The 11,636-nt window shown below is 36.3% G+C and overlaps 1 protein-coding gene across 2 annotated transcripts; it reads right to left on the bottom strand.

Moving 5' to 3' along the window:
• Positions 1–101: 101 nt before the first annotated feature.
• LOC134641097 (von Willebrand factor A domain-containing protein 5A-like) lies at positions 102–9,739 on the bottom strand. Of its 2 annotated transcripts, XM_063493307.1 has the most exons (7): positions 8,831–9,739; positions 8,565–8,588; positions 7,719–7,748; positions 7,000–7,143; positions 6,546–6,691; positions 944–1,067; positions 102–837 (listed from the first exon to the last, which is right to left on the bottom strand). In XM_063493307.1, exons 3-7 carry the CDS (start codon positions 7,732–7,734, stop codon positions 758–760), a joined length of 510 nt encoding a protein of 169 aa, XP_063349377.1. In that variant the 5' UTR covers positions 7,735–7,748; positions 8,565–8,588; positions 8,831–9,739; the 3' UTR covers positions 102–757. The 2 variants fall into 2 exon arrangements, with proteins under 2 accessions (XP_063349377.1, XP_063349378.1); XM_063493308.1 differs by lacking the exons at positions 8,565–8,588; positions 8,831–9,739 and having other exon boundaries at positions 7,719–8,337.
• Positions 9,740–11,636: the final 1,897 nt, after the last annotated feature.

Raw genomic sequence — 11,636 nt, 5'->3', positions numbered from 1 at the left:
TACTGTACTCCTGTGCCATTATTCGTTTTCTTGAACTGAAGCTATAGATCTTTACTCAGAAGGACTGAGTTAAACCAAAGAACAAATTCTTAATCTTCCAAGCACCAAGTTTAATTTTTAATTTTCAGTTCAAGGCACAAATGAAAATACAAATAAAATAGTTTGATTAAGTTCAAAAAGCATTTAGAACAATTGCAACAAAATAAAAATGAAACATTAACAATAAATATAACAGCGGAGACATCATTCAGTACAATTTAATTCAGTTTTGTTTTTATAGCTCCAAATCACAACAACAGTTGCCTCGTGCTGCCCTCACACCACGTAACAATGTGAAGCTAGACAGCCAGCAAACAAAATAGAAGAGATCTCCACAAGGCTTGCTTTTCTTGACTTTGAAGACCTTTTTAAACCCTTTCCTTTCTTAAGGCTTCTCCTCGTTTTTCTAACTAAAATGTACTTAAAATGAAACATAAATTGCTTGCTAATATATACATCTTAATCACAAAGACGAACGTTTCCCAAGGCACAAGCCTGTAGGGCACATTAAGCGTGTACATGAGCGTGCTTTCTCTCTTATTTCTGAGGGGAGGGAGCAGGACAAAAGACACGCTATGGAAGAGAGTCAGAGATTAATAATAACTAATGATTAAATGCAGAATGATGTATAAACACACAGTCAGTGAAAAAGGTGAATGAAGAAGACACAACACTGAATCAAAAGGCATTTGGCATAACTAGCTCTTTCAGAAAACTCTCAGAGTCCCAGAGCTTCTTTCTTCACGCTTGAACCCAACAGGACATTTCCAGCGTCCACACACTCTGACACACATGGTGCTAAAAACACAAAACACAAGGATTAAAAGAATGAATTTGCAAGAATAGCTCACTTTAACTTTGTGTCATGGATATGCAGCATTTTCTGTTATTATCGTGTTACTACCATTCTGAGCACGGAGCCATGAGGCTGCCTTCATAGCCAGAAGCTCCCACTCGTCCTTGGCATCCATCTTGAAAGCATGAAGCCAGATCAGAGCCAGAACGGTGGCCCACACTTCATTGTTGCCCTAATTCCCCAATCAAAGACAAGTAAAACAGGGAGCACACACACACACACACACACACACACACACACACAGAGGGAGAGAGTGGAAGAGTGACTGACTTAATTCAGCACAATAAACAACTCATGCACAAATATTTTGTGTGTTTTGCCAGAAGTGTCTCTCTCCTGCACTGTTATCCTGGGGTATTCCTGAGGGTATTTGATACAGTATCATCCCCTGTGATACTCTCTTTAGACCAGAGGTGTCAAACTCATTTTACATTGTAGGCCACATTCAGCCCAATTTGATCTTAAGTGGGTCGGACCAGTGAAACTAAAGTTGTTACATATTTAACTGATTTTCTACATCAGCGGTCCCCAACCCCCGGGCCTCGGACCGGTACCGGTCCGTGAGTCGTTTGGTACCGGGCCGCGAGAGTTGAGGCTCAGGTGTGAAATGTATGGTTTTCAGGGGTTTTATCGGTTTTTAGCGTTATTTTGTTATCGTTTTTATCGTTAACTCGGTTTTCCTGGGTCTTTTCACGTGTGTTATGAATAAATCTTCTTTTTTTCGGTACCGGTACTAGTTTTATTTTGTTGTATTTATCCGCGACACCTTAAAGGCTGGTCCGTGAAAATATTGTCGGGCATAAACCGGTCCGTGGCGCAAAAAAGGTTGGGGACCGCTGTTCTACATAATAAAGAAAAACCTGCTGTGACAAAGAAGGAAACCTGTCAGTACGACTCTTTTGACTTAAATTATAATAAATAAATGTGTAAAATTGTAGCTCATTGTCCAGACTGTCCAGTTTTTGTTAGTCACCAAAAAACCCCAAATTTCTATAGTTGAAAGTGAAAAATTAACTTCTCGGTCATTTAATTGTTTATTGGTTAATCATTTTGCGTAGTATGAATGGCCATAAGGGAGGTTTTTAATCAGTAGGAAAAGATGTGAAAATACTGTTAAAAGTCCAAAATTGATGCTTGTGCTTGTTTGTGGTGAGCAGCAGATCAAACAGGTTCAGAAATATAAAAGGCTTCGAGTGTCATATTCAGGTCTGTGACACTAATTTAGACACACAGACAATGAGCAATGGCTCTGGAGGAAATCCACATATTTCTGCATCTCTGCCATTCAAAGACACTTTGTATATAGTTTATTTTATGTAATATTCAACACTGAACTGTAATTTTAGTTTTTTTCAAGGAAGCAATTTTTCATTCAGTGTTTTCAAAAAAGCTTTATTTGTATGCATTTATGACTACTACTAGGGAGAACACACATGAGGTTTAAGGCCTAGACAAGTTTGTCTTTTGCCCTTAATGGAAAATGGCTGAGGTTTCACTTTAGACAGCTCTCAATTTTATAAATTCTGCACTTTGCTTTACAGTCTCCAATGTCATTGAAATGCAGCCAGTTGGTGCTCATTTTACGTTTGCGCTCGTTTCTTCACTTTTTCCTGATGTGCTTGCATTTAAATCCGGCTTCCTGTCTCACTGTCTCTACAGCTAAAATGGCAACAGGCAGCCAAGTCACATGTGAACGTAGGTACACCAAAACACGTTAGTGTTCTGCACACAACTAGATTACATAAAAAATGCCATACAAGGTTTCAGATGTTACTTTCTGCGTTGTGATCAGTGTTGGTCAAGTTACTTGAAAAAAGTAATGAGTAACTAATTACTGATTACTTCCCCCAAAAAGTAATCCCGTTACTTTACTGATTACTTATTTTCAAAAGTAATTAATTACTTAGTTACTTTTTAAAAACACAATTTACAACCTGAATAGGTGATAAAGCAATAGATCTTTCAGCCCAATTCTACTTTTTCTGCATAATCCATCATATAAAATGTAATCAAATGAAAAAGTCTCTTTTTAAAACTTGTTTTATTAGTTTTAATCTTTTAACTTTATGCATCAAGCAAAAATTTAATTATATGCACCATTCTCTGACTTGAAGAAATTAGTTTAACATTTAAACCTATTTTTTAAACCTTTTTTTGTGTTTACACTCACTCTTTCAAATAGATGCAAGTAAAACACAGCAGAAAATAAATAAAATCAAAGACTAGCGGTCCTGTTGCTCTATTTTCACCTGTAAAGAAGGAGTGGAGCAGGCGGAGGTTTGCCCTGGTGCAGGTGTGCCGTAGCGGTCAGTGGAAGAATCCACGAGTTTCTCTGTCAATTTCACATTACGTCCTAGCGCACTCGGTGCTTGCTTGGAAGTTTAGGGGGGGGGGGGGGGTTTCGCTGTAAAAAGAAGTTTTCTTCCACGCACAACGGACGTTAATGTTTTTGTCACTTTTTATGGAATCAAACTCAAAGTAAGGTCAGTACTTCCACGCTGCACACTCATACTCTCTCTCGCACTCGATATATTATCCATTGTTGATCTGCACACAGCTGTTGTCACGAAAATCGCACTCGCTTACATCACTGTCATGAGACATTCTCGCAAAAAAATCACGGTTTTAGCAACGCCGTAATGCAGCATTCCTACGGGAAAGTAACGGTAATCTAATTACCGTTTTTGCAATAGTAATGCCTTACTTTACTCGTTACTTGAAAAAAGTAATCGGATTACAGTAACGCGTTACAAGTAACATGTTACTACCCATCTATTTTTGTGATAACATAAATAATGTAAGAGGCAAATACTTTTTGTCAGTTTTTACTAGGGGTGGGTTTTGATTATTGATTTATAGATTAAAATCCAATCTAGCTTAGATAACGTGATATCGATTCATTAAAATCTTGAATTGATTTTCAAATATAAATTTATTTTGCCCGAAACGCCAGAATCTGAGGTTAAACCTATAGTTGTTGAGCTAAAACAGTAAATGAGAGCAGGTACACGGATTCCACATGAATACGTAAACACAAAGTGCGGACCCGCCGACGCATCAGCGTCAGTGAGATGTCAATTTTCTCACCCCACGGTACATAAAATATAACAGCAAGGACACGCCATCGAGGCTGAAAGCTGACAGCTCACTGATTCTGATGCGTCGGCGGGTCCGCTCTTTGTGTTAACTAGGGGTGCAACGATACACAAAATTCACGGTTCGGTTCAATACTTTGGTGTCACGGTTCGATATTTTTTTGATACAAAAAAATGTTCATGCCTTTTTAATTTGTCATTTATTAAAATTATAAATATATATTTTAACTCAAAAGTACAGTTTTTAAATTTAATGTTGCTGAAACAACAAGGTAATAAAAAAATAAATCTATCTGATCGAGAAATCACTCATCTTTGGAAAAAGAGAGTTTATTACAGAGAAATGGCTCTATCCAAAATAAAAGCTATACTATGCGCTTCTTCTGGGCTATATTCTCAGCAGCATATTAAACATATCAGGTTTAATAATCATGTGCTAACGGCTGTCTAAATGACACGGGTAAAGTTTGTAGCATGCGTGCTTGTTGTTTTTGTCTGCTTCCACTTGTCTTTGCACTAGGATGATGTCGGCGTAAATATTCAGATCCACTGAGTGCTCAACACAGACAGCATCGTCAGAAGAAAAGTTGATAATAAATAAAAAATTTTGTATTGTTCGATACACATGCGTACCGAACCGAAAGCACTGTATCGAACGGTTCAATATCGATACGAGTATTGTTGCACCCCTAGTGTTTATGTCTTTTTTTGCGCTAGATTCTGAAGCAGCAGCAAAAGAAGATCCAAACTACGCTTCACATATCGCTTCACATATCGCTTCACATATACATTGTCATGAATTCCTTGTTACTTTTGCTGTATTGCCTCCACCACAATAAAATCATACTTCATGCACAGCTCTCTCTCTCTCTTTTTCCATCGAAAAATCTCTGTTTTCTGCAATATTCGCTTGCATCACCAGTCCCACCAGTAACTTTCAGCTTCAGCAGCATCAGGTAATGTTCATATGGTGATTAAAGGTTTTCTTTCATTTTTGACCTACTGCAGAATATATTTTAAGAACATCTGCTATAAAAACCCAAGCAAAGAAAATCTCCTTCATGTTTTTCTGTGTTTTACCCTCAGTTATTTTGACACAAAGGCATCTGCTGTGATGCTAGTGTCAGCTTTCTTTTATAGATATAAAAATATGGATATGCACTGATAAGTGATCAGAATTATAATATTTCTGACTGTCTGAGGCAAAATTTCCCCGATTCAAATCAAATCAAATCAAATTGAATCGAATCGTGGATCGAATCGAATCGGACCTGGTATCTAACCAGACTCTTACTCTGGATGGCATTACCTTGGCCTCCAGTAACGCTGTGAGGAACCTTGGAGTCATTTTTGACCAGGATATGTCCTTCAACGCACATATTAAACAAATATGTAAGACTGCTTTCTTCCATTTGCGCAACATCTCTAAAGTTAGAAATATCCTGTCTCAGAGTGACGCTGAAAAACTAATTCATGCATTTGTTACTTCCAGGCTGGACTAGTGCAATTCATTATTATCAGGATGTCCAAAAAACTTGATGAAAAGTCTTCAGCTGATCCAAAATGCTGCAGCAAGAGTACTGACAGGGACTAGAAAGAGAGAGCATATTTCTCCTGTTTTGGCTTCCCTTCATTGGCTTCCAGTTAAATCCAGAATTGAATTCAAAATCCTGCTCCTCACATACAAGGTCTTAAATAATCAGGGCCCATCTTATCTTATCTGACCTTGTAGTACCATATCACCCTATTAGAGCACTTCGCTCTCGCACTGCAGGCCTACTTGTTGTTCCTAGAGTATTTAAAAGTAGAATGGGAGGGAAAGCCTTCAGTTTTCAGGCCCCTCTTCTGTGGAACCAGCTTCCAGTTTGGATTCGGGAGACAGACACTATCTCTACTTTCAAGATTAGGCTTAAAACTTTCCTTTTTGCTAAAGCATATAGTTAGGGCTGGACCAGGTGACCCTGAATCCTCCCTTAGTTATGCTGCAATAGACCTAGGCTGCCGGGGATTCCCATGATACATTGAGTTTTTCCTTTGCCGGTCACCTTTCTCACTCACTATGTGTTAATAGACCTCTCTGCATTGAATCATATCTGTTATTAACCTCTGTCTCTCTTCCACAGCATGTCTTTATCCTGTCTTCCTTCTCTCACCCCAACCGGTCACAGCAGATGGCCGCCCCTCCCTGAGCCTGGTTCTGCCAGAGGTTTCTTCCTGTTAAAAGGGAGTTTTTGCTTCCCACTGTCGCCAAAGTGCTTGCTCATGGGGGGTCATATGATTGTTGGGTTTTTCTCTGTATCTATGAAGCGCCTTGAGGCGACTTTTGTTGTGATTTGGCGCTATATAAATAAAATTGAATTGAATTGAATCGGAATCGAATCTAGAAATCAGTGACGATATCCAGCCCTAGTTTTTACAACAGCTGAATTAATTTTCATCTGTTATGTTATGTTACAGTTTAATGTTTTAAATTTCTCTCTGTAACGTGTACTATAAAATTTGATTAACACCCATAAAATCACTTTTTGTTATGACTGAAACTGACAACAACCCACCTTTTCAGGCTTTGACTTTTCCATCTCCTTGCTGGTCTTTCCCAGTGCAGTAGCCAGAGCTGGATCAAGCAGCCAGCAGCCAGACGCCTCCTGGAGGGAGACTAACTGTAGCAAAGGGTCTCTGGGTGGCTGCATTTGCACAGCAGCTGAAAAAGATAAAAACATACATATATATATATATATATAGTAGAATTCATAGTAGTCCATTTACTTGGCTGAAGGACTATGATGTGAAGGAATCTGATAGTGTAATATAAATGTGTATGAGAAAATAGAAAGATAAATATTCTACAGTAAATTTATAGTAAAGCACATTTTGCTCTTTTTTTGCAGTGCAGTGTTATGGTAAGATAACTCTAATGTGGCAACAACAATGAAGAATGTATTGGTTGCCCTGATATTCTGTAAATTATGGAAACTGAAAGCTTCTGCGTCTACTTTTAACCAACATTACCTTCTGACACAAATTTTGGATGAGCATCATCATAGTTGGCAGACGTCTTACGAGATTTCCAAAAGACAGATAGCTTCTTCTTCATGTGAGTAAATAGCCCTTTTTTGCTGTCAGACTTGTTTGTTGGTTCATAGCTATCAGGTTCTGAGAAATTAGAGAAACCGCAACTCAATGAAGCTCAAGTCATTATTATAAAACACACACACTACAGTCCAACTGGGTGATCTGGTAATTCATTAGTTTCATATAACTAACACTGAGTTAAGTTTATTCCTTCCCGATAAATAGAAATCCACATCCATCCAGTGCAGTAACGGTTACCTAAAACAAAGTAAATATGAGCTGCTCCAATTCTACTGCCTGTGGGCGTCCTGACTAAGCAAATGTGCAACAAGTGCAATGGTATCTCTCTTAAATGTAGGACAATGAAAACTCTTCAAGTGCTATATGTCAGGAACTGGTTAATATGTTTTTTAACAGTCATCACAATGCAGTAATATGTTGTCTCTTGCCGGAGCAAATGGTGACCTCAGAATTGAGAAGCAGAACAACTATCACTGGATTGGAATGGTAACACAATAAATGCAAGATGTTAAAGGCTTCTAAGGCAAAATTAGAAATCAACTGTGCCGAACGAATGTGGTGTTTAGTTGTGTGCTTAGAGCCATGTAACGTATTCATAATCACACTGTTTCTGCAACATTTAGCTTTTTACTCACCTACAACAGAGCGCATGACCTGCGATTGAGCTAAGCAACACACAGCGAAAAGCCTGATGTTAAAATCATTAAACAAACACTATCATCCATTTTTTACAATCATAATTCACAACAAGTGCTTTAAAAATTCATAAAATAATGAACAGTGTTCAAAATGTCAAACACAGAAGGTCACGTGACCATATGAAGAGATGCACACACATCTATGTCATGCCTTTATAGTAATGATTGATTGTTGTTAAGCAGTCATTGTTGTGATATAGTAGTAAGCACTAAAGACATGGTTAGTTTTCTTAAAATTGACATGAAACAACTTTTTCTCTATGAAGTGTCTTTCACATCAAAGCTTAGAATGGATAAAATACCAACTTTGCCAGAGAAATGTGTTAGTTTATTCAGTGTTTGCAGACAATTGCTATATTTATAAAAATCCCAGAAAGCCTCACAGATGAATTTAAGTACATTTAAAAAAAGAAAAAAAAAACACAATAAAATCAAATACTGCCCGAAAAGTAGGCTGCACTGATGGAGGTTTTTCACTCCCAGAGTGCCTCTTATTTCATATATTTTCTCCTTACTCTGTGTGTGTGTATGTGTGTGTGTGTGTAGAAATTAGTAAACATTTTTTTCCCTTTTAGATGGTAGACTCTCTGTTCAGGATTAAAATAGATTTATATGAATATGAAAACAACAACAACTCAACCTTCACTTTCATCAGCCTATGTTACAAAACAGATCATACTAAAAAAAACTTTTTTCCTTACCATAATCCATGAATGAATGTAAAAAAATTCTTACTTACTCTTTTTTTATGTTACAATGCAGGAAAAAAACTTTTCAACTTACTGTCATTTCTGGATAGAAGACACTCTGGTCAAGGATAAAAATAGGGAATTTTCAATAATTAAGAAAACAAACTCAGTGATTGTCTTCTGATGTTGCTATAATTAGTTACTCATTAAAAAACAGTTTTTTAAGTCTACAAAGTTGTTAGTTATTCAATAACCTTTGAAATATCACACAAGTTGTAACAACTCAGTCTTCATCACTTGTTGCTTTAGACAATGTTAATAATTACAAAACACAAAATACTAAAAAAAAAGTTTCCTTACTATATTCCACGACTGCTGAGAAAGCAAAAAAAAAAAGCAAAAAAAAGAAATAAAGATGAAAGTTGAAAACATGTTAGCAAACAGAATTTACAAACTTTTTGGTTGTTGAGCTTCATACTGTGACTCATCACAAACAATTTAAACATTGTGCAGAATAATATTCATATTCACTTTGGAAGAATAAAGTAGTCGTGGTAAATCAATCACATGACCACTTCAAGATGACCAAGCAAGGTGATATATACCAGTTTTTAAATTGTGCTGATAGGCCACGTAAAACCAGAGTCATGATAAACAATATATACGCGTGTTTTTTCCTCACGTCACGTTTACTGTCTAAGGACAGCACTAGCAAGCACTCTCTGTTTATGACCAAAAAATAAAAAAGGAAAAAAAAAAAAAACACCCCTTTCGTGTTGGTGGAAAAATGTGCAATATCAACCAATCAAAAAATTATATTTGGTGGGGAAGTTTTAGGAGTGGCTGCGAGAGAGGGAGAGAGAGAGAGAGAGAGAGAGAGAGAGAGTTTTGAGATGTGAGAGATTTGTGACGTTTAGTGTGCTTGGAGTGTGTAGTTAGTGTGTTGTCTTGTGTAGTTCGTGTTCACTGTAGTGGATAGTTTTGTGTTGTGTGTCAGAACAATAAGGCAATTGCTGAATGTTACAGGTGCTGCCAAAAAGCCATCAAAGGCAGATTACAGTGTAAACGGTGTCTCCAGGTAGAAAACAGGAGGAGTGATACACCACCTGTTGTCAGACCTGCAGGTATCAGGCTGTGATGTTCTCCTTTAGTGGACAGAAATTAATTTTTGGAGTGGCACAAATAATTTGTGTGGCATCTTATTTAATGCAGAACACCTGATTGTTCTGTAAATAGTTTGAAATGGTTATAATAAAAGGTAAAAGGTAAATGGCTGCAAATAACTTTGTTGTTTCCAAAACTTGTGCATAGGATTTTAAAATTAATAATTTATATTTGCATTTAAAGTTATGAAATGTGATTCATTAAACTTGTTTGTGGTTGTTACAGTCAAAAATAAAACATTTTCTACTCGGATTTTATGGTTTTTGTCTGATTTTAGATCAATTGTGTTAATACAGTATGTCGAAATGAAAACATAACTGAAATCAGAAATGTGAGGTTGTGCTGAAAAAAAAACATAACAAGGCAAAGTAAATAGTTTTAAAGGTTGAATGTAGACGGAAAATCAAAAGTAATCAAAAATGGCCAATTATACCCTGGACCCCAGAGGGATAAACATTTTTTTTTTTTTAAGTAACACAATCTTTTAACTGAGTTACTAACTCAGTTACTTTTTTGAAGAAGTAACTAGTAACTATAATTAATTACTTTTTCAAAGTAACTTGCCCGAATCCGTTGGGCATCTTTCTTCGCCTTTAGACAATAATTCTCATGGCAAAAGAGCCAAACGGGACAGGCAAAAAAAACAAAAAAAACAAAGTAACTTGCCCAAAACTGCTCAGATAACAGATTTTTAACCCCACAGATGAATTTTACTAAACAATAAAATGAATGCCACACATATACTACAATCCCACAATTAAAAAACTAATTTTTATACTCAAAGTTCTGTCAAGTATGTCTAAAGGAGTTATAGGAGAGCAAATGGCAAGAGCTTGTACTTTGGGCTTGTTTTTACTGTACCAAAAACGTCTTTAAGTACATTTAAAAAAGAACACACAAAATAAAATGAAGAAAAATACAACACTATTCACAAAAATACTGCCCAGCTTAGTCTTAAGTAAAGACTGAGCTGCCATCACAGAGGTGTGTGCTGTCTGAATGCTTCTTGTTTTATATGTTTTCTCTTCTTATTCTTGTTACAATGTAAAAAAATTTTTTTAAAGAAATGTTTTAAACTGACCTTCTCTTTTAGGTAGAAGACACTCTGGTCAGGGATAAAATAGATATACAAGGTCAATACACACACAAAAAAAGAAAACAGATTCAGTGATTGGCTTCTGATGTTGCAATAATTAGTTACACATTAAAAGCATTGTTTAAAGTCTACAAAGTTATTCAATAATCTTTGAAATATGACAGAAGTTGTAACAACTCAGTCTTCATCACTTGTTGCTCTAGACAACAGCCTATGTTAATAATTATAAAACACAAAATATATTTAAAAAAAAAATTCTTACGATATGACTCGAATGCTGAGAAAGAAAAAAAAGGAAGAAAGAAAATAGGTGAAAACATGTTAGCAAACATAATTTACAAAATTTTTGGTTGTTGAGCTTCATACATGACCCATCAAAAACAATTAAACATTGTGCAGAATAATATTCATATTTACTTGCTGCTTTGGACAACAGACCATGTTAATAACTATGAAAAGTGTAGTTAAAAAGCAGCTGTTTCACAGAAATGTGCTGGTTTGTTCACTGTTTGTTGTCATTTACTACATTTATACAACACAGAGACACGGCTTTTAACCTACCAGGTGGGCGTGCACAGCCATCTGTGAGACAGAAGACAAGAATAAGATTAAATATAAGTGAAAAAATGTATCAACTGGACTTCTTATCATGATTCAAAACAAGTGGTTCAAAAGGTACTTAAAATAATGTCACAACATGAAATTTTGTACACACAAAACACTTTATCACATGAAGAAATGTGCACACACTGTCAATTCAAATGTTCAAACTACTTAAACACTTATTTTTTAAAACAGTTCTACTAACTTGAATAGCTTAAGAGCTCCAACCTTCAAAGGGGGTTCAAACAGGGTATGCCCAACACATTCTACACCAAACTTTCAATCATCTTATTCAACCAAAGA

The sequence above is a fragment of the Pelmatolapia mariae genome, linkage group LG14 (genome assembly GCF_036321145.2).
Source record: "Pelmatolapia mariae isolate MD_Pm_ZW linkage group LG14, Pm_UMD_F_2, whole genome shotgun sequence".
NCBI classification, from domain to species: Eukaryota; Metazoa; Chordata; class Actinopteri; order Cichliformes; family Cichlidae; genus Pelmatolapia; species Pelmatolapia mariae.
This window is presented reverse-complemented; position numbering and strand designations above follow the sequence as displayed.

What these genes read in the sequence shown, in the direction of transcription:
- LOC134641097 (XM_063493307.1), bottom strand. An exon ending in TCCAAAATTTGTGTCAGAAG is followed by an intron (nt 6,692 to 6,999) that starts GTAATGTTGGTT and finishes TATCTTTTTCAG; the next exon opens with CTGCTGTGCAAATGCAGCCA. An exon ending in AAAAGTCAAAGCCTGAAAAG is followed by an intron (nt 1,068 to 6,545) that starts GTGGGTTGTTGT and finishes TTGGGGAATTAG; the next exon opens with GGCAACAATGAAGTGTGGGC.